The sequence below is a fragment of the Heloderma suspectum genome, chromosome 4, assembly GCF_057233095.1.
Source record: "Heloderma suspectum isolate Gila_16-S chromosome 4, 16-S_ref, whole genome shotgun sequence".
In the NCBI taxonomy this organism is placed as follows: domain Eukaryota; kingdom Metazoa; phylum Chordata; class Lepidosauria; order Squamata; family Helodermatidae; genus Heloderma; species Heloderma suspectum.
In genome coordinates this window covers 81,864,863-81,892,739 of record NC_139461.1, presented here as the reverse complement: position 1 = coordinate 81,892,739, position 27,877 = coordinate 81,864,863, and the positions used below count along the sequence as shown (strand labels likewise).

The following is a 27,877-nucleotide window of genomic DNA, read 5'->3' as shown; positions in this document are numbered from 1 at the left end:
AATTGGCTGGTATGCATGAACAGGGTCACTGTATAGCTGTTCTGTGTTTTTCTCCTTGATGGATTTTCTACAGTAAGAAAAAGGCAGAAGAAGTGAAGTGCCTCTCAGCACTTTTATACTTTTGTTCTGATCAGAGGTGGGGCCATCATGACGCAACTACATAATCACCTGTCCCATTTACTTTCTCCACCTGTCCCATTTACTTTCATGGTTTGTTTTGGGAACTTCTAATCCTTGTCATTGCGCAACCCCTTTCAAGAGCTGTTGAAGCTCCTCTGATATACCCATGTTATCTGCTGGCAGATCCCTTCCCAGTATATCTTCTTTGAACTGATGACTGTCTGTGCTATCTTATCATTGGTGTTAAGACAAGAGGCCATTTGCATCATGTCCATATAATTGTCATGGCTGCACCATTCATGGAACCATCAAGGAGAGACATTTTTATTCTGCCAAACTGTTTGCCATACTGTCAAACAAGGCTATTCTTCTGATTAGACTCTATGTCTTGTTCTTCAGTTAACTTTTTATCAACAGGTACCAGAATCCTTAACCAAAACAACCTGTGTTCCATCACAGGTTCTTATTTAGATTTTTCACAGGTTCAAATTTAAGGAGTTCTAAGGCTCAGTCATGCAAGATGGGTTTGTGGACTTCATGAATATGATTCAGTTATTTAACTTTTTCAGGAATGGCATGGCACTGATAACAGACAAACTATAGTAGAAATTAGTGTAGAGTTGTTGTTTTTAACATTGTTGCAGCAATCGCTTGTTCTGCTTTATAATGAAAATGCTGTAATTAAAACAAACTCAGTGTTGCTATGAAAAATTTTCAGACCCATAACAAACTGAAAATATAGCGGGTGCTTTTAGTCTTCTTTTAAAACCCTGTATGACACTGAAAGTCATGAAACTATTGGGTTGGATCCAGAATTACTCATACTTAGGGTAGACCCATTGAAATAGTTCTTTACAGTGCCATGTGCATTGATGGTGCTATATAAAATAATGATGATGATAATGATGTGGGCTTACATTAGTCATGACTAACTTAAGTTCCATTGATTTTAAGAGGCTTTAAGTTTGGATCCAACCCATTGACAAGTCTGATACACTCTGCTGTCTTCTCATATTTGCCTTTCTTTACTTCAAATTAAAGTGATATTAAAGGGGTATCATAACTTAAATTCTTCAAGGAGATCTTGTAGAACGTCCATTGCCTTTAGAAACTGAGCAGGATAAACTAACATTAATATCAACATAAAATCTTTTGTGCTCTATCCAACGTGTGACAGACTTTTTTTTTAATTTAATGATTGCAGGCAAACTTATGTTAGTGGGATTACAGACACAGAACAAGAAAGAATTAAGGAAAGTGCTGCATATATTGCCAGAAGGAACCTTTTTGCAACTGGGGAAGGAATTACTGCAACCCATAAGGAAACTTCATCGTCTATGGAAGAAGAAAGACATGAGAAGAAATCAAGAAAAGTAGCGATACGAGAGACAGCTGAACGAATGGCACTAAAGAAAACGGTACTAAATCACCAGTTCATTCATGTGATAATGCACTTTGTTAAATTAAAGAAAATAATCAAAATATAAGACATGATACAATCATAGTTAAGCACTTTTGTGTGTGTCCCTTTAATTTCAGTGGCAAAAAATGAAACATGTTCTTAATTTGCATATTGAAATCAGTAAGACATAAGAATGCTTAACAATGGCTAGCTTATGCCCATAACTTTTAAAATTCAGATATCTAAATATAGAGTACCTCTAGGAAACACTGAGCATTTCCCTGTTTGCTGGACAGGTAAAATAAATAAATAGAATTAAAGGACCATAAGAGACCAAGGTTCTAATATTCATCATTCAAGCCCCTCTATTAAAATTTACCATAAGTACAATTCTTCTCTTTGCTGTTATATACACCTGCCATTTTGTAAATATTGCCTATATTCTTTATCATAAAACAGCCAAGAGTCCTGTGGCAGTTCAAAGGTTAACACATTTGTTGTGATGTAATATGTTTTGTGTCCTAGAGCACAATTCTTCAGACACATGGGATGGTATCCAACTGTGCCCCAGCATTAGCACTAAAGATGTTGTGCTAGCAGAAACCAGCACTTGTGTGACATAACTAGCACTTGCTAGGGCAATGGGAAAAGCAGCGATTTGCAGCTGAATTTTTCAGATCACAAATTTGGTGGTAGATCACAGCTTTTTCCTCTTGTTCTAGCAACTGTTAGTTACATTGTGCAAGCAGTAGTTTACGCTAGTGCAACATCATTAGCTCTAGTGCTGTGCCACAGATGGATACAACCCATGGCTAGTCCTCTGGAACGCTTTGTCATACTTATGGCTAGAATCCCACCCCATCCCATTTTGAGCACTTGTCTTTTTAATATCACAAAAAGTGGATTGAACCAATATGAATTACTATATTGGTTGTGGTGAATCTCTGGCCTAAGGCCAAATTAATTATCTTGATTGCGATGTGACCGCTTCCCCAAACCCCTATGTCCATGCAGTCATGTATCCATGTTGCAGTGGTAATGTATGCAAGTGGCAAATATGCTGATCACCTGGATTGCATGGTTACCTCCCATGCCAGCACCTCACCTTCATCACCACTGTTGATGATGTAGGAACTAATCATGTGATGGATGCCTGGGCCCACACTGTTTGTATGTAAGAATGCTGCTTGGTTTGATGTTGTTTTTGTTTTTAACTCACCCTCAACGCTTATCATGCATTTCAGTGAATCAAGCTATGCAAAAGAGCAATAGATCATTTTTCCCCCTGTGGGAAAAGTCACTTGCCTATTTTTACACGGGCAGCACTGCTTTGTGTCTTATTTCTTCCAGTCTTTAAATATATACATGCAAAGGAAGCCATAAGACATCTGCACTGAAGAAATGAGTCTAGCATGCCCGTCCCTCTGCTCTGGGAAGGGGAAATCTAAAGCCAAAGCAAGCAAATATGCCTTATTTTCTTCCTGTGCGTACTTAATATTGAACAGTATTCATGTATTCTTCAAGGGAAAAAAAACCAGCCTTGTTATTTAAAAGGGCATGTTGAAGATTACACTAATCACTCATCTATGAAAAATAATATGTGAAATGTGTAAAATATATTTTATATATTACACTAGACAGAGCATATGTTTTCTCTGTTATGAAGCGACAGTGTGTCAAGATGATAAATTTTAAGATGGAATATTTGCCTTGCAGTTAAGAGAGACAGAGGACTTCCGTAGGAAGTTGAATGAAGATAGTCTGTTACACGCTCCTGAATTCGTTATCAAGCCTCGTTCACACACCATCTGGGAAAAACAGAATGTCAAATTGCACTGCACTGTGACCGGCTGGCCGGAACCTCGTGTGACATGGTAGGCTGGCTTCTTTATCAACACTATACATTGTTGATTGTATATGTGCATTTAAAATTGGTAAAATTAAGATGAAGCTTTTTGTACATATGCATTGAGAGAGATACTTGATTGGTTGGCTTGAAAGGTTCTTCTGTGTCTTTGGGCAATACACAATCAGCTTTGCTCATATATAAAGCCATTCACACTGGCCCTATTCAGGCATTCTAAATGTGGGTAAAGTAAATGCCTGAGGAGGGGGAGCAGGGATGGATGTGCTAGCCCCATCCCCTCCTCACTCATTTGGGGAGAGTCTCTTCTGTTGCAGGGATCCAAATCAGAGGGAGAGCCTCCATTGATAAAAGAGGCGCTCCCCTTGAGAAAGTTGCTCTCTACATGTGGATGATGATGAACACAGCAATGGGGGCAGGAGAGCAAAGCACGTGGTGGGGGGGACCTTCACAACAACGGAATGAGAAGTGCACTGGAGTATTACCCAGACTTTCATGGAATCGGCTTTGGTCCGTCAGGGACATATGAAGGAAGATAAGCCAAGTATACTGTACCGTTAAAACCTGATTTTCAGGGGTCATGCAGTGCTTGAAAAGAACATACTTCCGGGTGGGGTGAGGAGAGTAGAACTGAATGTCATCAAACTGGCAGGGGCTGCTCACCCAGTGAGAGAGGCTTGTTTCCTGGCCCACGTCCAGGCTTTCCCCTGCTACTATTATGAAGAGCAACTAATTTTTCCCCATGTGTGCAGATTCCCCTGAAGAATCCAAAATCCCTGATTATCCAGTGCAGCATCTGAAGGCTTCTTATGAGAGCACCCCTCCCGCCATTTCGCCACATTCCAGCAATCTCCCATGGAATTATTGCTCCCACCCAGTTTTTCCCATGTGAGCACTTTTGCCCCCAAGCGTGCTAACCAGCTCCCCTCCTTGTACATTACTTAAACAGAATGCCTGAATAGGCTACTGGTGAGTGTGTGCATTTTATTTTTGAATTTCAATTTCAGCTCGTAAGCCAGGGGTGGGAAATCTCAACTGGGGGACCAAATCTGATCCTCCTGGGGTTTCAGTCCTTCCTTCTGGGCTTCCCCAGAGTGTCACACTTCTTTCTCTTGCTCCCCTTTCCCCAACCACGCATAGTTTGGTGGTTTCCCTGCTTTGTGCAGTTTTCCCCCATTCTAAAAGGTTGCAGTGCCTCTCCTCAGGCTTCGTTAGTGGCAGTAAGAGCTGTAAGTTACCATATACCAATAAATAAATAAAATGGTATTTTTTGTATTTTTCATCCCACCCCTTTAACCTGTGGCCACACCCCCTTTGCCTTCAGCCCCACCCCCCACTGGAATGCGGCCCCCGAGAGAGTCTCCAAAATTGAATTCAGCCCTTGGGCTGAGAGAGGTTCCCCACCCCCTCAGACGCCAGTCAAGGGTTTATCTGCACTTGGTTCTGATTCCTGCGCAGCCTACGAAGTGCTTGAGAATAGTACATTTGAAAAAGTCAGAATGAACCGTCTGTGACGTCATGGGCAAAAGACAATTGTCTCACCATAGCAATCTGTTTCAAGAGCGGGAGCTCCAGTGCTACTATGAAGTAATCTTCCATCTCCTTGTGCATACAGCATTCATTCATTCAGCCATTCAATAATGCCTTCCCCACTCATCTCAGTGGAGGAAGGTAATGTGTGTGTGTGGTGTGTGTGTGTGCGCGCAGATTGGCACCCTTGTTGTGTGAGCGGATTGGCATCCTCATTGAAATGCATGGGGCCTTCCAAATGTATGAGAAATCCATCTGCATGTGGATCACCGGATTAGGGTGAATAGAACAGTTCCACTATTCTGACTTTCTGGATCTCAGTGCTTGTATGGGGCATATTTTCAGAGTGAATTTTTAAAAAATCATCCATCACTCCCATGTTCTTCTCCACATGCACCCAAGATCATAAATTGATCTTACACTAAATTAAATCAACACTAAATAAATATATTTGTATCAAATTCGATACAGTAATTTAGGGAACGTTGGCATTCCATTGGGTGCTAGGGCTACAATCTTATGCACACTTACTTGGGAGTAAGCACCACAGAACTAAGTAGCAGAACTAAGTTACTTTTGACTAAACATTCATAGGATTGCACTGTATGCTTAGGTACCAATGGAAAGAATGAGGGAAGGTGTTAGATAAAAAATCCTTGCTTTCGGTTTAGAAGAAAAGGATGCCAGGCAGGCAGCAGTGGATCCAACACTATTTTATTGAACGTTTTGCAAAACGGGTGCAGAGCAGTCTGGACCCCGAGACACGTGTGCAAAGCCCCTTATATCATATCGCTTCTATTGTTCTTACCAGTAACCAATGAAACAGTTAGTACATTGGCTCACTAAGTCAATAGCCAATAAACAGTCACTATCAGCTTACCAAGCTGTTAGTCATGAGCGCATCAGTATGATTCCCTTTTTGCTCCGCCTACATTTTCCCGCCACTCGGGCTCTTACGTAACTTGAGACGCCAACGGTTATGGAGTCTCTTTTTTTCTAACAATTCCCTCCTTTAAGTCTTTATTCACGTCTTAAAGCATTTAAAACGGAGTTTCTTTATCAGCACAATAAAGCAAGAGCATCTGTTTTGACAGAGCGGTTTCAATTAACCGCTGGGATAAGCCTCTAGCGCAGGGGATAATGCAACAACCAAATAACACTAAAACTCCTATCATCACTACAAGCGAAATAAGGATTGAGGCTGCTAGGTGTTTCCATTTCCCAAACCATCTCTCTAACCAGGCAGTCACGGGGTTGTTAATCCCTGAATTCTCGGCTAATTCTTCAGACAAGGCGGTGAGGCCCTGCAAAGCCCTTGTTACCGTGCCATCTGGGGCAGTGTTGTTAGGGATGAAGGTGCAACACCGTCCACCTAGCATGACACAAACCCCTCCTTTTTCTGCTAACATCATATCAAGAACACGCCGATTTTCCCAAGCCATATGGCTGGTGGCATCTAGCTGCTCAGCCAATCCTTTTACAGCATCTCGAGTATAGTTTATAAACCTCTGTTGATTATAATAAACGTAATTGATCCAATCTACATTTTTGTTAATGGTCACCCACCAAAACAGGGTAGATTCAAATCCTGCAGAAATTTGATTTCTTCCTTTGAACTCGTCTGGCACTCCCCTTGGTACTCCTATGGAGTCAATATATATTTGATCATCAAAAGGGGTTACTGATAGTTTCTGCCGGGGTTGGCCAGTCTTCTCTGCTGGATGATATGCAATTGAAAAGGGGACTGCCAACTGAACTAACCCACAAGCTCCGGACCAATTGGAGGGCAATACCTCATACAACTCTAGACCACCACAATACCACCAGAGATCAGCTCGTGGGATTGAAAGGGAATTATTCCTAAAGCGGGTGGAATTAACACATCTTACTTTACTCATCAGGTTCCCTATACGCCCCTCTGTGTCTGCAAGGTTTCGGTGTATGCATCCGGTATGGTTTCTTCTTTGCAGGAAGACTGTGGAAGGTCTGACGCAATCCTTTAATTTGAGTGGGGGGTATAATTTATTGAGGGTTTGGCATTCCTCCTCTCCCCACGCATCAGGGTGTTGGAACAAACGGATCACGCAGGTGAGGAGGGAAGGAGTGTCCCACCCCAGTGGAAAGGGCAGCACCTTTGCTACTGATCTCCCTGTGGCACAAACAAAACAGTCAGACTTATTTAAAGACTTGGCTGTATACTTTATCCACTCTAACCACACATTATCAGTTTCCTCTGTTATTGGGATTCCTAACCTGGTTCTCCAGGGATGCCTCTCTTTCTCGGGGATCTGTACCAGAAATGGTTTGAGGGGTGCTGGTGTGACATTTCGGGGTTTTATCTTAAAGCTGTCGAGCCCAAGTCCTTGAGGTATCACCATCCACGTTAATATTTCTTTAACTAACATTACCAACACCACCCACAATACTTGCTTCATATTACAAGTTTTTTGTAATTCGAACCCGAGCTTTTCCCAGATGTTGTGACTTGTATATTACAGGCGATTGTGGCTCCTGGATGGCTTCTTCGCCTGTGTCCCTGGCAGCTTCCGGAGGGGTGCCAGGGAGCAAAGGACCGTTGCCCATGTCCTCCTGTTCTTTCCAGGTGACAGAAGGAAGCAAGGGTCGCTTAAATGGCTTTATCCGGCTGCAATGTGTCCATTTACTAGAACCCACAAGCTTTACACACGAGTGGCTGGTTGGTCCCACCAAATAAGGCCCCTCCCACCCTTCCTTTAAAGCTTCTTTATTCCACTTTTTCAGCAACACCTCGTCTCCCGTCTGGAAGAGATGGATAGGTGCATCTAACGGCAGTCTCTGAAACGGAATGGAATAAGCTCGTAGCTGTGAAAGAACAGACTGTAGAGAAGTCAACTGATCCCTTAGCATCTGATCACCCACCTCCCACTTGACTTCCTCCCTCCTTCCGCAGTGTACCCGAGGCGGGAACCCAAACATCAGTTCGAAGGGGGACAATTTTATGTCCTTTCTTGGCATCCTTCGAAGCTTCGTTAAAGCTATTGGCAGAGCCTCAACCCAAGTGAGCTTCACCCCTCGTTGGAGTTTGGTTAAAGTCTCCTTGAGGCTCCGATTGATTCTTTCAACTTGTCCACTTGCCTCAGGCCTCCAGGGGCAATGTAAATGCCACTCTACTCCCAGAGCTTGTGCCAGCCCCCGTGTAATAACTGAGGTGAAGTGTGAGCCCTGATCGGACTCTATAACTTGGGGCAGGGAGAACCGGGCCACCACCTCCTGTAACAATTTAGCAACAACAGTTTTAGCTTGGCAGTTCCTACATGGAAACGCCTCTACCCACCCCGTCATTTGACATACTATTACAAGCAAATACCTGTAACCCCTACATGGTGGCATCTCAGCAAAATCAATCTGCACCCTCTGGAAAGGATAGTAGGCCCATGGTCGCCCTCCTTTTGGAGGAGGGGGTGCCCTGGGAGGGTTGGTTTTCTGGCAGACTTCACAGGTTGCGGCTAGTCGGTGGGCGCATACAGTTAAGCCAGGGGAGACAAACAGCCTCTTGCAATAGTCGATCATGGCTGATGCTCCAGGGTGTCCAAGAGAATGGTGAACTTGCTCTAGAACAACCTTCTGCAGGGTCTGTGGAAGAAGCAGTCTTCCATCTGTCATCTGGATCCATCCGTCGTCGCAGGGACTTATTCCGTGTTCTTGTGCCATCTGTAACTCAGCAGGGGAGTATGTGGGGCGCTCTTTTCTTTTGGGTAGAATGAGGAATGTTCCTTGGATTCCCTCTCTGGCTGCTCTTTTTGCGGCCTCATCTGCCTTCTGGTTTCCCTGTCTCCATTTTTCCTCTTTTTCTTTCCCATGGGCTCGGACGTGGACAACACCTACTTGTGAGGGTAGCTGGAGGGCATCCAGAAGATCCACTATTAGGCCGCCATTAGCCACTGGAGATCCGTTTACTGTAAGGAATCCCCTCTCTTTCCACAGTTGCCCATATGCATGCACAACGGCGAAGGCATTTTTGCTATCGGTATAAATATTTACTCGCTTTCCCTTGCTGGCTTGCAGGGCTCTTGTCAGGGCTACCAGTTCAGCGGATTGGGCGGAGAAATGAGGCAGCCTTTCCTCGCGCACACTCTCGTCTAGAGTAACGACGGCCGCTCCTGTGTAGCGCCTTCCATCCAGCATATAGCTAGACCCATCTACAAACAGGTCTCTGGCTCCCTCTATTGGTTCATCCTCAAGGTCCGGTCGGCCTTTGGTGTCTAGGTCTAATACTTCAAGGCAGTCATGATCTGGGAGTCCCGATCCGTTTGTGCCCAGTAATGTTGGCAGTAGTGTGGCGATATTAAAGCTAGAGCAAGCCTTAAAAGTGAGGTTTTCGTTTGTTAGTAAACCTATTTCATAACGGGAATGCCAGGCTGGGTTGAGAAATTTGCTTCCTCCTCCTGATCCCAAAATTTGTGGCACCCCATGCGGCACCCAAACTTCAATGGGTCCTCCCATCGTCATTTTCTCGGCCTCGGTACAGATCAGAGCTGTTGCCGCCACTGCCCTCAGGCAACTTGGCCATCCTCGTGCTACGACATCTAGAACCTTGGAATAATATCCCACTGGTCTCCAAGAGGGCCCTTTTCGCTGGCAAAGCACTCCCAAAGCTATGCCCTTATTTTCATGCACATAAAGTCTAAATGGCCAGCTGGGATTTGGTATGGCTAGAGCAGGTGGTGACACAAGAGCAGCTTTAAGACTGAGAAAAGACTTATTCATTTCCTTAGTCCATTTCCATTTATCCAGTCTATCTTTCTGCAGCGCCTCATACAGCGGCCGCGCTGTCTCCCCATAGTTTGCTATCCATAGTCGGCAGAATCCGGTCAACCCCAGGTAGGCCCTCAATTTGCGGGGGGACTTAGGGACAGGAGTGTCACGGATGACTTCGACTCTTTCTTGCCCTAGGCTCCGAGTCCCTTTAGTTAAGTGGTAGCCTAGGAATTTTACAGTTGGTTGGGCCAACTGTACTTTTTCTTTTGACACTTTATACCCCCCCCCCCCGCTAGATGGTTGAGGAGGGAAACCGTCCCACTCAGGCACGCATTCTTGGCCTTGGCTGAAATCTGGAGGTCGTCACAGTACTGGAGGAGATGCACCTCTGAGTGCTGCTGGACCCAGGGTTCGAGATCCTTTTGGAGCTGCTGGCCAAAGACGACCGGTGAGAGATTGAGCCCCTGAGGGATGACTGTCCATGCTAATTGAACTTTTGACCCCCCCTCTGGGCTTTCCCATTCAAAGGCGAACAAAGGCCTTGAATCAGGGTGGAGGGGGATGCTGAAAAAGGCGTCTTTTAGGTCTATGACAGTGAACCAGGCGTGCTCTTCCGGAATTCCTACAAGGAGGGTGTGTGGGTTGGGGACCACAGGATGGGGGGCCTCGATCTGCTGATTAATGAGCCGGAGGTCTTGCACTAAGCGGTAGCCCTTGCCCCCCCCTCCCCTTTTTGGCACAGCGATGATGGGCGTGTTATAGGGGGACATTATCTCAATGAGCCGGCCTTCTTCTCGGAGCTTTGTTATTACTGGTTGTAGGCCCTCCTTTCCTTGGCGGGAAAGGGGATACTGTTTCACATGAACAGGCCTTGCTCCCTCCTTGAGGGGAATTTTGTATGGTGCTGCCAACTTGGCACGAGAGGCCCCTCCACTCCCGGCCCAAGCTAGAGGGTTGACTCTGTTTTCTATTAGGCTCCAGTCCTCGGTGGCCTCTGGGGTGGATTCTTCTGCAACCTTCAAAAGGGCCATTTGGTAGTTACTACTCTGCTGTTTAGGGAGCCGTATCTTCCATCCTTCCGTCAGGAGTAAAAGCAATCTCAATTTGGAGTTTAGTCAATAAGTCCCTTCCTAGCAATGCCACCGGACAGGAGGGGGTACAGACAAATGCATGTTCTAGGTGTGTTTTCCCAACCTTGGTGAACAGGGGACGAGAGAGGGGCACTTGGGTTGCCCTTCCCTCGACCCCCATTATGGTGGTGAACCCCCCACCTCCCGTTGGGGGCTCACTGAGGGGGAGGACGGACAGGGCGGCCCCTGTGTCCACAAGGGCTTTGTAGGAGCGGCCCCCAACCTTTATTTTGACCATGGGGTCCCGTCTTGCCTCAGAGATGGCTAAGAGGGGGCCGGGCCCCGGTCTGTCCTAATCTCTTTCCTGTTCATACAGAACTCTCTCTGCTCCTCCTGTATTTTCCCCCCTCTCTTTCTGCTTCAAAGCCTCACAGTCACGCTTCCAGTGCCCCATTTTCTTACAAAAGGCACATTGATCTTTCCCCAGGGGAGATCCTTTCCTTCCCCCTTTCCTCCCCTTTCTAGCTCCCTCTTTGTCAGGTTTAAGAACCGCAGCAAGGAGCTTGGCCTGCCTCTTGTCTTTTTCTTTTCCTTCTTCTTCTTCTCGCCTCTCATAAACATTTTGAGCTACTTCAACTAAAACTCCTAGGTCAGCTGCCAACCCTCCTTCAACTTTTTGCAACTTCTTTCTGATGTCCTGGCAGCTATTTCCCACTAACTGAGTCGTGAGGATCCTTAAATTATTTGGATCATTCAAGTCAATGTCAGTATATTTAGCGAAGGCTTCCCTCAGCCTTTGGAGGAACACAGCAGGAGGTTCATTTTTGTCTTGCTTTAGAGTCAGGACCTTTTGCAAATTGGGGGCCCTTCTCGCGGCTTGCTTCATGCCTGCTAAAATGAGTCGAAAATAGTCAGCATGTAAGCGTCTATGTGCCGCTGTGGCCACCCCCCAATTGGGTCGCCCTGTGGGCAGAACCTCCGCCGTCTCCTCCTCAGTTGCCTGGGGATTTTCCTCCCTATACTTGGCTCGTGCCCCCGCAAGGATGGTTGGCTTTTGGCTGAGAAAACAGGTGTTCAAAAGCATTTGTGTATCGTCCCATGTGGGGTTGTGAGTAAGCCTCACATTCTCCATCAGAGACAGGAGTGGCCCGGGATCCTCTTCAAAGGAGGGGTTAAATTGTTTCCAATTATACAAATCAGATGTTGTGAATGGGACATAAACAAACATCGTCCCTTGAGGATGTTGGGCGGTAGGGTCGGGGATTTCTCTGATGGGGAAGGTGAACTTCACTGGTGGTTGGGGGTCCTTTCGCAGGTTGTTGTTAGGTCCCCCTTTTGCTTCTCTCTGTAGGACCTCCAATCTTTCCTCTAGGGAATATAGACAATCTTGGAGAGTGTCCTGGCATTCAACTAGAGGGGTGGGGTCCTCTGGTACTATTTCGTGAGAGAGGTCCTTCTCGGGGGCATCTAACCGCTGGGTGGGCCCCTCAGGAGAGGGTGGTGGTTGCAACGGGCGTGGTCGCCCTGCGACGGCTGTCCCATAGGGAGGAGGAAGCAGTAGGTCCTCCGGTGCCGTGGCCACGACCCTGGGTGGTCCTTCTTTTGGTGGTTTCCTTTTGACCACCATGGGAAGGGCAAGGGACATGCATTTAACAACCCACGGAGCGGGCCTGCCACCAAGGGGCACACAAGTTGCCCACAAATCAATATAAGGGAACTGGTCCCAACTTCCCCTCTGTGCTACTATTGTTCGCACATCAGATACCAAGGTTGGGTCAAAAGACCCCTCGGGTGGCCATTTGGGTTCTAATATTGGCCATTCCCGGGTGCAAAAAAAGACAAGACATCATCTTTGTCATCTTAGTTCCATAATCCTGCTTAAAACGTGACCAATTGCGCAAACAACACTCGAAGGGCGTATGGGACTTCTTCGCAGACTTGGATTGGGACCCGCCCATGACGGTGGGAATTTCAATCAGCAATTCTTGCGCTTCGCCCTCCTCTGACCTAGCCCGTCTCCGGGGTAAGGAAATGCAGATCAGGGCTCCCCACTCGCTTTGCCCGTAGGCGTCTCACACAATCACAAACACACCACCGTCCCGCGTTTATCCCCTAATGTAAGCTGTTTCACTTACCCCAAAAGCCTCTTCTGTCCCGCCCGCAGCTGTGTCCAGCTGCTTATTGATCCACTGCCGGTGCCTAAAAGGAGCGATCACGTCTCCCTCTTCCTCTGGCGTTGGTCCCCAGGCGCCTCTGCCGCCACCGTCGTGAGGAGAAGGCAGTGTAAAACAACCGCCTGTGGCCACTTCTCCTCCGCAGCCCCTCAGCTCAGCGCGAAGGGGACGCGCCCTGAAGCAGGATCCGAGTCACGGCACCAAATTGTTAGATAAAAAGTCCTTGCTTTCGGTTTAGAAGAAAAGGATGCCAGGCAGGCAGCAGTGGATCCTACACTATTTTATTGAACGTTTTGCAAAACGGGTGCAGAGCAGTCTGGACCCCGAGACACGTGTGCAAAAGCCCTGTATATCATATCGCTTCTATTGTTCTTACCAGTAACCAATGAAACAGTTAGTACATTGGCTCACTAAGTCAATAGCCAATAAACAGTCACTATCAGCTTACCAAGCTGTTAGTCATGAGCGCGTCAGTATGATTCCCTTTTTGCTCCGCCTACATTTTCCCGCCACTCGGGCTCTTACGTAACTTGAGATGCCAACGGTTATGGAGTCTCCTTTTTTCTAACAAAGGGAACAGCTGTTTCGTTCTGGGATATAAAATGGAATGAACCTGATCTTGTTCATCATTTGTTAAGCAAATGTCATGAACATGCTTGAAGCAAACAGCACTTACACGAGCATGGGAGAAATTATAAATGCTGTGAATGAAAACACTTCAGCAGCCTCTTCTGAATACATCCTTATATTATATTGTGAAGTATTTCATTTAATCGTGCAATTGTATTTGCTTGACTGGAAAAAAGGTACGGAAACCCCAGGGTTTTTTAGACTTTCAGCAGTATGTGCGAACTGTTAGCACATAATAAGAGTGGGAGCTGTTGCAGTCCTAGATTAGCAAATGACTTTCCTTCTCTGGAATGTTGCTTATCAGAGGTTAAATGGCCCTTCTTAAACATGGGGCTTTTTATTTCTGGACAAAAATAGAACTTTAACTTCTTTCTAATCTAAAAACAAAGAAGAAGGGTGGGAGGGTGCTGTTGCACTCATGTCTTGCTTGTGGGGTTTCTGTGAGCAGATGGTTGGCCACTGTGTAAACAGAGTGCCGGACTAGATGGACCTTGGTCTGATCCAGCGCAGCTCAGATGTTCTTAAGGGAAATATCATGAAGTGTCAGAAAGAACAAAATTTGCCTAAATAGTTTAGCAAAACATTTCTTAAGTAGCAGCACTGGAAAAGGGTATCGGGAATGAGCACAGTGAGCAGGTGTGCGCCCTGCATGCAAACTGGATTTGGATTTGCTGCTCTGCAGATCAAGGATGCAAAATGTCAATTGTTACATTACAGGTAAAACCTCTGAGAATCTCGTCAGTCAATGCAGAACACTGAAAGCTAGTGCAGTGTAATGGATAGCGTATTTAGGCCCAAACCAGAAATAACCCAGGAGGAGATTAGTGGTTAAGATCTGCTGCTGCTTTTATTTTGCTAATTAGTAGTTCCATGGGGCTGCTTTGAAAATCAGGGGAGTGATTCCCTGGGGGAGAGTTTTTAACCCTTTCCTCCCCGTCTCCTTTCCCCAGTGTAAATGCCCCAGGTTCAGGACTGTTACTAGCTTGGTCAGGTGGTGGAGCTTCCCACTTTGTGGACCTAATGGCCACTTCAGGAGGGAGCAGTTTAAACTGGGAAACAAAATGGGAGGAAGAGCCTCACTTCCACAATTTTTAAAGCAGCCTCCAGGAGCTGCTAATTACAAAACAAAAATTTCAGGAGATCTTAGCCCCTAATTTCCTGTGCTACACATGGGTTGGCCCTTAGGCTAAGGCTGGGGAGACCTGGGTTCAGATCTTTCCTCAACCATGAAGCCTACTGGGTAACTTTGGGCCAGTTACTATCACTTAGCCTAATCTATTTTACAGAGTTGTTGTGAGGAGGAGAAATGTGGGGGGCGGTGGGTGGGTGGGGGCCTATACATATCAGCCGGACTTCCTTGGAGTACGGAAAGGTTAAATATGTGACAAACACTACTGTAACTATGGGATAGACCATCCTGCTTCATGCTGGGTGGGGCTGATGGGAGTTGCAGTCCAAAACATCTGGAGGGCACCAGGTTGGGAAGGCTGGTATAGATTCTCTCTGTGCTTAATTTGAAACATAATCAGCTTCTGCTTAAAACATTCCCAAACTTTTCTTTATGTGCTGGAGTGTATGATGAAACAGAGTGCATCCACACAGTTCTATGGCAGAGAGACAATTTGCTCTATCAAAAATTGGAAGTGATAACAGCCCCACTCCAAACAAAGAAGGAATTCAGCCACACACACGTACACTGGCTTACTATCTTGGGACATTTTCAGGTTTGCCTCCCCAGAAAGAGATAACAGCTCTGATTATTTATAGGATCACATGTCTAGAGATGAAAAGCAAGGTGACTGAGTCTTGTAAATACACTGCACCCGCAGAGTGGCCTCTGGATCAAAGCTGAAGCCAGTTCAAGTGTTGCTATTTTGAAATAATGCTTTGCATAAAAAAACACCATGAGAGGATATGGGGAGCTTAATGGCATGTAATAAACGAAGGAGAAGGCTAATATCAGGCTTCTAGAAAGCACAATTCCTGCATTTCAAACATGCATTTATGTCCATGTAGATGGTAATGACTGTTAACAAAGGGTCTGAGCATGCAAACACACACACACACACACACACACACACTGTACTTTTAAAGCCTTTATTTTGGTGAGGGGGTTATTTAATGTCACAATCCCCATGTGGGATTCAGCCAATTCCACACATTTTAAATATTATTTCTCAGCCACATGTATTTCTTGCCCTAGTTCATTATGGTTCGACTCCATATGTAGATCACCTCAAGCAGGGTAAGAAAGCCCACTGAGGGCAAGCAATGGCACTGCTGTGATTTGTAAGATGTTTTCTCCCCCTGACCCCCCACACTCCACTTTCTGTTCTATACACACACGAAGGGTGTGGTTTTTTACATTTATTTATCTGTTTTTCTAAAGAAATTACAAAAACACATCAATATTGATTCAAAATCCCTCCCCAATCCCTCCCCCAGCCCAAACAGTTTCAGGGTTCTTCTTCACCCTTCCTTTATTTTCTATTTCTTTTCTAGGGTAATATATTAATTCATCCTGTTTAATTCCTTTATTATCTTCTTTTCATGAGTCCCACAAGTTTCTATAAGCTTCTACCAAGGTTGTTCTGTTCAACTCTTTTTTCATAAAATCTATATATTTTTGCCAATCCTTCCTAAAGGTGTCTCTTTCCTTTATTCCTCTTTATTTCTCTTCGCTTCTGTGTCAATGTTTCATTTATTGCTATGTCCCAGATTTTCTTTTTCCCAGGTATTGTCAGCTTCCAGGCTGTCTTCCAATTACTTTCAATAAATTGCCTCGTGGCTGTCAACAAGAAACCGATTACTGTTTTTTCTCTAATCTCTCTATTTTCTTTTACAAACATATTCAACAAAGCTAATTCTGGTGTTTTACAAATCTCTTGATCGGTAATTCTTTCTATTTCTTGAAATATCCCAGAATTTTCTAACCCTCCTACATTCCCACCACATATGTATTTGAGTACCTTTAATTCCACATCCTCTCCAACACAAAGGTGATAGATTCTTATTCATTGTTGCTAACTTCACTGGTGTCAAATACCACTTCTGAACCAACTTTAATCCACACACGCATGAAGTGTTAATGCAATATAAATGCTAAATAATACATAACATTCTGCTAATAGATCCAGTGCTTGACTTTGTGTTAAGATTTAGCACTGTTTATATTTAACACATGCACCTATGTGTCCTGGACTTCATTCCCCATAACAGAAATTGCTGAAAGGCAACCTTCATTAGGAAGATTGATGGAAAAAATTTCTTTAGTTATGACTTTGTTTTGGAAGAGCTAAATATAATACTGCTGGTGGCTGGGAGTAGTCCAATGAGGTCTCACTTTATTATTTATCAAAACAGACTGTGCCAACAATATATTAGTTCTTTTACTCCTGGGTTTTGTTTATTTGGTCTTTTAATCAAGTGGGACACTTAGGGCGCAATCCTATCCAGATAGGCGGCTGCTTCCAAACTCGGAGGCAACCGCCTATCCAAAGCAGGGCAGGAGAAGCACAGAGGGGATCGTTCCCCCCACGCTTCTCCTGCTCTGCATTTTCAGCTAGACAGCCAATTATGGCTGTCTAGCCGCAGGAGGGCAGAGCAGGGGAGGAGGCTGCTGTATGATACATTGGATGTGTCGTACAGGCATTTCCACCCGCCCTGCCCCGGAACACCTTCCAGGAACACCCCTTTTCAGCTGCTTCATGCTCCTCTTGCTAGCGCAGAGCACAGGGCTGGCAGGAGGTTGGTTCTCCAGGAACTGACCTCGGAGCACAGGCTGCGAGGTTGGTTCCCGGAAAACCAGATATCCTATGGCCATCTAGCTGCTTTCTAGCGGCCATAGGATTGCTCCCTTACAATGTTGAAAATAACTTAGGCCAAGAGATGCAGATGTTATATTTTTTCCGTCATAAGCCAAAAATGAATAGCTTGAATCAGTATATCCGACGTAAGAAACTTGTTTTTAGTATTTACCTTTAACGGTTTGTTCACATTTACATATATATTTATTTATATTCCATATTTCCATCAAATGATCTACAAGCCAACCTGCATCAAAATAAGCTTAATTACAATAAGCTTAATTAAAACCAGCATAATTACAGTACTGGAGAAGGAAATGGCAACCCACTCCAGTATTCTTGCCAAGAAAACCCCATGGAACGTATCACAAGGCTAAAAGAGATGACGCCGGAAGATGAGCCCCTCAGGTCGGAAGGTGTCCAATATGCTACTGGGGAAGAGCAGAGGGTATTTCCAAGTAGCGCCAGAAAGAGTGAAGCGGCTGGGCCAAACCCGAAAGGACACTCAGCTGTGGATGTGTCTGGTGGTGAAAAGAAAATCCGATGCTGTAAAGAACAATATTGTTTAGGAACCTGGAATGTCAGATCAATGAATCAAGGTAAGCTGGAGGTGGTCAAACAGGAGATGGCAAGAGTGAACATCGACATCTTGGGAATCAGCGAACTAAAATGGACAGGCATGGGCGAATTTAATTCAGGTGACCATCATATCTACTATTGTGGGCAAGAATCCCTTAGAAGAAATGGAGTAGCACTCATAGTCAACAAAAGGGTGGGAAAAGCAGTACTGGGGTACAATCTTAAAAATGATAGAATGATCTCAGTACGAATCCAAGGCAAACCATTCAACATCACAGTAATTCAAGTCTATGCCCCAACCACTGAGGCCAAAGAAGCTGAGGTTGATCGGTTCTATGAAGACCTACAACACCTTCTAGAACTAACACCAAAAAAAGAGGTCCTCTTCATCATAGGGGATTGGAATGCTAAAGTAGGAAGGCAAGAAATCACCGGGATAACAGGCAGGCATGGCCTTGGTGTACAAAATGAAGCAGGACAAAAGCTAATAGAGTTTTGCCAAGAGAACATGCTGATCATAGCAAACACTCTTTTCCAACAGCACAAGAGGCGACTCTACACATGGACGTCACCAGATGGTCAATATCGAAATCAGATTGATTATGTCCTTTGCAACCAAAGATGGAGAAGCTCCATACAGTCAGTAAAAACAAGACCTGGAGCTGACTGTGGCTCAGATCATGAGCTGCTTCTTGCAAAATTTCGGCTTAAATTGAAGAACGTCGGGAAAACCACTAAACCGTTCAGGTATGACCTAAATCATATCCCTGATGAATATACAGTGGAGGTGAGGAATAGATTTCAGGGATTAGACCTGATAGACAGAGTGCCTGAGGAACTATGGATGGAGGTCCGTAACATTGTTCAGGAGGCAGCAACGAAATCCATCCCGAAGAAAAAGAAATGCAAGAAAGCAAAGTGGCTGTCTGATGAGGCTTTACAAGTAGCTCACGAAAGAAGGGAAGCGAAAAGCAAGGGAGAAAGGGGAAGATATACCCAACTGAATGCAGAGTTCCAGAGAATAGCAAGGAGAGACAAGAAGGCCTTCTTAAATGAACAATGCAAAGAAATCGAGGAAAACAACAGAATGGGAAAGACTAGAGATCTCTTCAAGAAAATTGGAGATCTCAAGGGAACGTTTTGTGCAAAGACGGGCATGATAAAGGACAAAGAAGGCAGGGACCTAACAGAAGCAGATGAGATTAAGAAGAGGTGGCAAGAATACACAGAAGAACTATACAGGAAAGATCTGAATGTCCCTGATAGCCATGATAGTGCGGTCACTGAACTTGAGCCAGACATCCTAGAGAGTGAAGTCAAGTGGGCCTTAGGAAGCATTAGTAACAACAAAGCTAGCGGAGATGACAGTATTCCAGCCGAGCTATTTAAAATCCTAAAAGATGATGCTGTTAAAGTGCTGCATTCAATATGCCAACAAATCTGGAACACTCAACAGTGGCCACAAGACTGGAAAAGGTCAGTTTACATTCCAATTCCAAAGAAGGGCAACGCCAAAGAGTGTTCAAACTACCGCACAATTGCGCTCATTTCACATGCCAGCAAGGTGATGCTCAAAATCCTACAAGCTAGGCTTCAGCAGTATGCGAACCGAGAACTACCGGAAGTACAAGCTGGGTTTAGAAGAGGCAGAGGAACTAGAGATCAAATCGCCAACATTCGCTGCATCATGGAGAAAGCAAGAGAATTCCAGAAAAACGTCTATTTCTGCTTCATTGACTACGCTAAAGCCTTTGACTGTGTGGATCCCAACAAACTGTGGCAAATTCGTAAAGTGATGGGAGTACCAGACCACCTTACCTGTCTCCTGAGAAACCTGTACGAGGGTCAAGAAGCAACAGTAAGAACCAGACATGGAACAACCGATTGGTTCAAAATTGGGAAAGGAGTACGACAAGGCTGCATATTGTCACCCTGCTTATTTAACTTATATGCAGAGTACATCATGAGAAATGCCGGGTTGGATGAATCAGAGGTCAGAATTAAGATTGCTGGGAGAATTATCAACAACCTCCGATATGCAGACGATACCACCCTAATGGCAGAAAGCGAAGAGGATCTCAAGAGCCTCTTGTTGAGGGTGAAAGAGGAGAGTGCAAAAGCTGGTTTGAAACTCAACATTAAAAAAACGAAGATCATGGCATGTGGCCCCATCACTTCCTGGCATATAGAAGGGGAAGAAATGGAAGCAGTGACAGATTTTACTTTCTTGGGCTCCAAGATCACCGCAGACGGTGACTGTAGCCATGAAATTAAAAGACGCTTGCTCCTTGGGAGGAAAGCTATGGCCAACCTAGACAGCATAGTAAGAAGCAGAGACATCACCTTGCCGACAAAGGTCCGTCTAATCAAAGCTATGGTTTTCCCAGTAGTAATGTATGGCTGTGAGAGCTGGACTATAAGGAAGGCTGAGCGCCGAAGAACTGATGCTTTCGAACTGTGGTGCTGGAGAAGACTCTTACGAGTCCCCTGGACTGCAAGGAGGTCAAATCAGTCCATCCTAAAGGAAATCAACCCTGAGTGCTCATTGGAAGGACAGATACTGAAGCTGAAGCTGAAATATTTTGGCCACCTAATGCGAAGAGAAAACTCCCTGGAAAAGACCCTGATGCTGGGAAAGACTGAAGGCAAAAGGAGAAGGGGACGGCAGAGGATGAGATGGCTAGATAGCATCACGGATGCAATGAATATGAACTTGAGCACGCTCCGGGAGAGAGCGCAGGACAGGAAGGCCTGGCGTGCTATGGTCCATGGGGTCACGAAGAGTCGGACACGACTGAACAACTGAACAACAACAATTACAGCACAGAATAAATAGCAAGCCATTTTATATGTGAACCACTTCAGGATTTTATTATATTAAGTGGTACAGAAGTATCACAAACAAACAAACAAATAAATAAAGCAGATGTTGGACTCCATCATCCCAGATGTTGCAGTCTGTAATCCCTGACTATTGGCCATGCTGGCTGCTGCTGATGGTATTTGGTGTCTTAAGAATATCTGGAGGGCCACAGGGTCCCCATCCCCACATTAAAGCTAAGAAGAAAAAACACCAGCTATCCACATCTTCCAAAGGTCTATGAAAAATTCAGGTTTTATCTTGCCATCTAAAACCCATCAATAAGGAAGCCAGGCAAATCTTCCTTGGGAAGGATTTCCACAGTTAGTTGCTATTACTGAGTAGGCCCTGTCTTGTGTTACCATCCACTGCACCTCAAATGGTGAGGAAACACAAAGCAGAACCTCATTGAGCAAATGGTCATGTTCATATGGAAGAAGGTAAACTTAATATCCTGGACACAGGCCATTTAGGGCTTTAAAATGCAATACTAGCAGTTTAAATTGAGTCCAGAAACCAACTGGGAACGAGTGAAATTGATACACTAATATGTTCTGTGTGGCAAGTCCAGGAGCCACTCTACATGAGTAATTTAGTGTGGAGGGAGAGCAGTTTGTGGTCCTTTGTAACACATGATGTTGTGGCCAATCCACAGCCAACTAGTGGCTTCCCTTTTGAAAAAGCTGCATTTTACTCTGTATTTTTTTAAAGTGGCTCCCAGGTGGTTCTGCTGCAGTGTGCCCCATCCTCTGCATTAAATTCTGGGTGTACCTCTGTGACATGGCTGTGACATGGTCAAGGAGTGGGGCTGCCCCCTCCCCTCCCCCATTCACTCTTTCACCACTGGGAGTAACTAGCCTGGCTTTTCAATTCATACATGCACTACAGCGCTGTTTCTGCCATTCACTGTTGCAGAGTTGTTGCTCCCCCCTTCACTCTTTTGCCACTCAGAGTACCTAGCCTGCCTTTTCAATACAGATATTTTAAAATTTAATTTGAAACAGATTAATTTTTTTTTCCCGAGGGCACCAAGGTTGGGGATTGAATTTGCTGGAATGGCGCCCATGGGTGCCACATTAAGGAAGTAACTGGTTGTCTCCTCTTGCATATCACTGAGCATCGAAAGGGGGCCTGTGGGGGAAGTCAGCCTGTTGTTCTCAATGGGCCTGCGTTTCTCATTCATAAAAGCACTACAGTGCTGTTTCGGGACTTCAGAACTGTGTATTTCTTGCTTTTGCCTGTCAGAGTATCTAGCCTTTCTCTCCCATTCATAAAAGCGTGGGCAGGCGGAGGAAGCTTAGTTTGTGGCTCGGAAGTGGAGGCAGCAGTGGCAGCAGACCTGCTGCTGACACCAGAGCGGTTAGGGAAAACTACCACATTACTCTTCCATGAATCCTCCCTGAGCGGAGGAGCACGGAGAGGGGCAGGGAGCCAGCCTCTCTCGCTGACTGAGCAACATATCACTTCTGCTAGTGGGAGTCCACCCACTCAACCCCAAAGTAAGGCGATTTCAACTGCACTTTGACCTTTGAAATGCAGGTTTTTAGGCACTGCTTACTCTGCTTTTCTTGCTTCGTGTGCTGCTGATGGACCAAAGCCAATTTCATGAAAATCCGGGTAATACCCCAATGCGCTTCTCATTTCAAGTAGGTCACCCCCTGGCTAAAAAAATTGCTCACATCTTCTGGACCAGTTGCAGTTTCCAAACACTTTTCAAAGACAGGACCAGATAAAGCACATTGCAGGAGTGTAACCTGGCATTACCAGGTCTAATCTGGACATTGCCAGGTCATGAGTGACAGTGGGAAGACCCCCCCGACCCGGGAGTGGATGCGGCTGTCTCACCGCAACAGCTGCTGGGCCATCCAAGAGCAGACCTGCATCCAGAAGCAACCCCAGTCTGCCAGCCTGATCCTTAAGGGCATGAACGACCCCTTCCAAGACAGGTTTTACACCTACTCTCAGATCCTCCAATCCTCCAGCTGTTAACACCTCTATCTTGTCTAGATTAGGGCTCTCCCAGACAGAGGGCTCCTAGCGCCACCAATCATTGGACTATTTATGTAAAGTACAAGGGCAATTTCTGTGTACTGCCCACACTGTCAGGGGAAATTGCCACTACATGCGGCAACCTTATGTCCACACCAGTAAGTGGAGATATAGCCAAAGCTCTTTGCTCCCTCCCGCCACGTTCTTTGTGCCGAGGTTGATTGTTTCTTTTTCTCCAGCATTGCACAATTCTGAAAGTCTAAAGTTCAGTGCTCAGCTTTTACTCCCATGCAAGTGCACATCACCCTGATCTGGATCAGGACTATGGTATTCCAGAAGAGTAGATTTAAACCTTTCCACCTCACACACTAGGTTTTCCTCTGACATTCCAGATACCCCAGGGAGTGAGGGGTTAAAAGGGGGGGGGGAGTATCTAATCATTTTCTTTTTTTAACCTTCCCAGGGGAGGGGAGAAGAAGAACAGATTTCTGGAAAAAAACTGGTGTTGAGAGGAAAGGTTTAACCCTCTCCTCCTGGACCGCCATGGTCCCATGTATGCTTGCACAAGAGTAAAAGCTTTGCAGTGAACCATCAGAATTTTGAAATTCTGGAGGTAAACAACTCCTCTGTACATATAGTAGAAGTTGTCTCACACACACCACCCTTTATTTTTTTGCTAAAATAGGAACATTTGCGTTGGGGGCGGGGTGGGATGAAAGAAAGAGCAGCAGCAGCAGGGAGAAATGCAATGAGGTTCCTGGGTGAGGGAGAAATGTGGCTGTCTGGCCAGACTGAAGCCATGAAAACACACCCCCAGCAACATCATCTTACATGTTACACAGTCACACTTCCACAAAACACCACAAGGTCCTGAAATCAGGCAGCAATACTGCTGTAGTTTTTGGTGATCGTGGTGCAACAGAAAATAATTAATGGGTTTTCCCTGATGTGAGAAAATATGGGAGAAGCTGATGGGTTGACACAGGACAACTGCAGGGGACTAACAACGTTGTGGGGGCAGTCCAAAAAATCCTACTAGCAAGGCAAGCCGATAACACCTTAAAAACCCCATCTGGAAGTCTCTTTTTGTGTTGAATATCCAAGAAAAGACAGTGTTATAATACACTCAAATCAAATAAGTGAATTTAGAAGACCTTAAAATTAAAGTATCAGTGACTGAAATCAAGTTAATATAGCCATGTAAGGTTATATTATTAGTCATTCTTAGAATGACTAATAATAAGAATGACTAAATCGCCATCCAACCCATTGTTTTCCTCCTCTGGCTAGATGGGGAATCATATGTATAAATGGCTTATGTGAATGGAATTCCGCCTGACTCCTCTGTGCACAAGTATTCTCACTTAGATACTTTAAATACCACTAGTCAGCTGTTAAGAATGTGAAGGAGGTGGTTGGATTTGGTCTCCTCACTCTCCTCTCTGCTAAACAGCTGATAGGTAATTCTCTGAGAATCTAACTTGAGCTATGCATGTGTTGTTTTGCATTGGCGCTTATGTATTTGTTCATTTCTTCTTCGTGTTTTATAGGTACAAAAATAATGTTCCCATCAATGTCCATGTTCATCCTGGCAAGTATGCAATTGAAAGTCGGTATGGGATGCACTCTCTGGAAATTAACAAGTAAGGAAATAGCAGATAGCTTCTTTTAAAAAAAACCTTTAACCTCCTGATTTAGAATCCATTTCCAGTGTGTATGTGTATACAATAGTGTCTTTTGAAGGTGGTGCTGTACAGCTAGCAATGTCAAAATGGATAAATCTGCTGAAATGGAAACTATTCTAGTTTTCATCTGTACAGGAGATTAAATAATCTTATACAAATTTGAGGCTGAAATAGATTTGATGGCCTTTACTGCCTCCTCAGTCCATTTCTACTATAATCAGGATTATATGATCTAGCACAAGAACCACTGCCTGTTAAGCTAATGGAAAAAGCTGCACAATTTCTGCTGCCTTGCCCTCTAGGCCAGGGGTAGACAACTTGTGGCCTCCAGATCTTATTGGAGTACAATTCCCATCAGGCCTAACCAAAGTAGCCAATGGTGAAGAATGATGGTAGTTGCAGTCCAACAACATATGGAGACCACAAGTTGCCCACCTTTGCTCTAGGCTTATTGGAGTTTGGCTATGGAAGGGGGACCCCAAAGTTAATCCTTCTATGAGCTTGGAATTGTCCATCTCTGTAGCCATTGTAATACAGCTTGGCCTGTTTTCAGAAATCTCACAATCCTTGTATGGGATCATTAATTTTGATAAAAGAACTTGGGTCTACCGCACATTTGAGCCTTCAAAGCTACCAGAATTTCCCCACATTAACAGTGCAATTCTATACACATTTATGCAGAAGTAAGCCTGTTGAATACAATGAGACTTGCTCCCAGATAAGTGTCTACAGACCGACTCTCTTTTATGACTCCATATTGACTTTAAGCACAGTCCTGTGATTCCTTTGCCTCTTTCTGGGGAAGACACCAAAAAAAAAAAAAAAAAAAAGCATGGTTGACAAGCCACAGATCCTGTTGGTGTTGGGACCTTCATAAATTCTGATTTCCCATGACTGCAGGGGGCACAAGAAAACCTGCCGGTCCTGCTCAAGCTACATATTCTGGGATGTTGTTGCTAGAAGAACAAAACGTGTATATGTTTATGGGATGTAACCCTGGAAAATGTGGGAGGAAGATCTGGATTCAATGCTATCTTGACCTTCTGGGACAATAACAATTTGTCAAAGCCACCAAAATCTTCTTGATCTATTAAAAGACATGGTGTGGTTATCCTACAATGTGACATGAGATTGATAAAGCAAATTATTCACATGTTATCCTGAAAAAATTCGTAAAGGGTATAGTGTTGTAATGAAATGTTAGTAAAGCTTTCTTCTTAGGAGTTGGCAGCCAGAACAGCTTATGTTTTATGAGTCTATGGCATAAAGTCTTAGAACCTGATTTAGTGTATGTTTACTCAGACGTAAGTCCAACCAAATGCAATTATTCCTAGTAAATATACATAATTTGATCACAGGTAGAGTAAAAGATACCAGTTAAATCATGATACACTCACATCAACCTTTTCTATTGAGCTTGGTAGTAAACTAGCTGTGCCAACAAAGGTAGAAAGTATGTAAACATAGTTTGAGATCTGTAATTCTGGTCTGTCAACACTTTGTGGAACATGCAAAACATATAGGGGTTGTTCTTCTCTATGTTCTGGTTCAATATTTTTCTTTAGAATATGAGATGATTGTTTTGGTTTGGTAGATGGAACATTGCTATAGAAAATCCTTTACCATCAGAAGATTCTGTTGACTAATCACACTTCTGAGTGCCTTAATTTCACATTTTTGCATGCCTCCTCTGAAATCCAGTCTCAAATATGCTGATGTAGAGTCTTCTATCGCTGTTAAACTAATGCTAAAAATAAGTAATGTAAGCATCTGTTTTTAATATATTATTTATAATGATGTGAAATGTTGTTTTTGCCTGCATTTTCTGAGATCTTGTTATCTTTTCCCTCCTTTCTCTCACTGCTTTTTCCAGAATATCTGGAAAAGAGGCTTTATTTATATAGAAAAGTTTTAAAACAAACTCAATCTCACAGTTGCTGCGATTAGCGAATGATACAATTCATACAATTTACATCAGTGACGAGCCACACAAAATAAAAGGATGTGGCCTGTAAACCTGCTTGAGGTTATACTGTGTTCTAGGAATAGCTGTCTTGATGCAAAGAACAGGCCAGATATACACTTACACAGTGACGTAGTTTATGCTTAATGCCAAACCATGGCACTGAGTCTGGAAAGAGTCTCAGGCTTAAATGCTCTGTCCATCCTGTCCTCTTCCTTCCACCCCTTATGTGCTCAGAGTAATGGTTACTTCCTGGCTTTTAGTAAACCCTAAAACTTGCATAATCAGGGTTCTAGATCACATGGGGAGCTGACATGTATACAGAGGCTTCCCACTGCAGCTACTCACCCTCCAATGTGTGGAGGGTAGTGGGGCCTGGCATGGGGACACGTTGGAGCAGGAAGAACCATCTAACATGTCCCCACTCTCACTCATGTAATTCGAATTGCATGGGGTAATTGAACGATGTCTCGTGCTTGTCTGACAAACCAGGATTGTAAGCCAGAGTTTGATTATGATTTGTCATCTTGGCTTGCAGGGCAAGCACAAACTGATCCAGGAGAGGCTTTTTGGACAGTATTGTCCTTGAATCAAAGCACTGCTGGGAGAAGCAAATGGGAGCTAGCATGTGAGACGCCAGTACTTGAGTGGAGAGTCCTGACTATTGAGTAAGGCAGCTGCTGCCTAGAGCAACTACTTATGTTGGAAGGGGTGTTTACTAGTGCTGTGCAGAACCCTGTCCCCTATTTTGGGGGATTTTTTTCTCTTGCTTAAAAAGAAGCAGTATTTTTCCTGGAGGGGAGGGGGAGAATTTCAAATAATTTTCTCCTGGGGAGGGGGAGGGGACAGAGTTTCCACATACCTTTTTAAGTTTAGGAGGTGGCTCAGGGATCTTCTTTCTTTCTTTACTGTAAAAACACCCCCAGCGCTGGTAGCAGCATGAGACTCTACACAGGGGCTTTTCCAACCCAGCAGCAGTTCCTAAACTCCCATGAGACCACGGCACATTGCTCTCTCTCATGGGCATTCAAGAAGAGCTCCTCGTCTGCAGAAGCCTGTTTGCAAAGAGTATTGGGCTGCTGCAAGCAAGAACAAACAGGGCTTTAGAAAAACCCTGTTCTTGCTTGCAACAGGACAGAACTCTTTGCAGAGAGGCTTGCAGCCCACCAACAGGTGTTCCTGAATGTATCTCTGTAGAAAGCCTCTGGAAGCAAGAACAGAGTTTTTCTGAAGCTCTACAAGCCCCATTTGTTCTTGCTTTGTAGAGAGACTTCTGCAGCTCTGGAGCACTTCCTGAATCCCTATTGGAGAGGGTGAGGTCACGTGGTCTCATGGGAGTTCAAGAAGAGCTGTCAGGCTGGAAAAGCCTCTCTTTAAAGAGTTCCAGGCTGCTGGAAGTACAGGGAACATTTTCAAAGTAAAAGAAAAAAGAAATAGAAGATCCCTCAGCTACTGCCTACACTTAAAA

At 44.6% G+C, this 27,877-nt stretch overlaps 1 protein-coding gene across 2 annotated transcripts in view; it reads left to right on the top strand.

Annotated features, from left to right (window-relative positions):
• The window catches only part of MYOM1 (myomesin 1), a 127,430-nt gene that overhangs the window by 24,304 nt on the left and 75,249 nt on the right, over positions 1-27,877 (top strand). For both annotated transcript variants that reach the window (XM_084849795.1, XM_084849796.1), the window contains exons 4-6: positions 1,325-1,538; positions 3,239-3,396; positions 24,312-24,404. In XM_084849795.1, the coding sequence (XP_084705921.1) occupies positions 1,325-1,538; positions 3,239-3,396; positions 24,312-24,404 (465 nt within the window). The remainder of the gene's footprint in view (positions 1-1,324; positions 1,539-3,238; positions 3,397-24,311; positions 24,405-27,877) is intronic.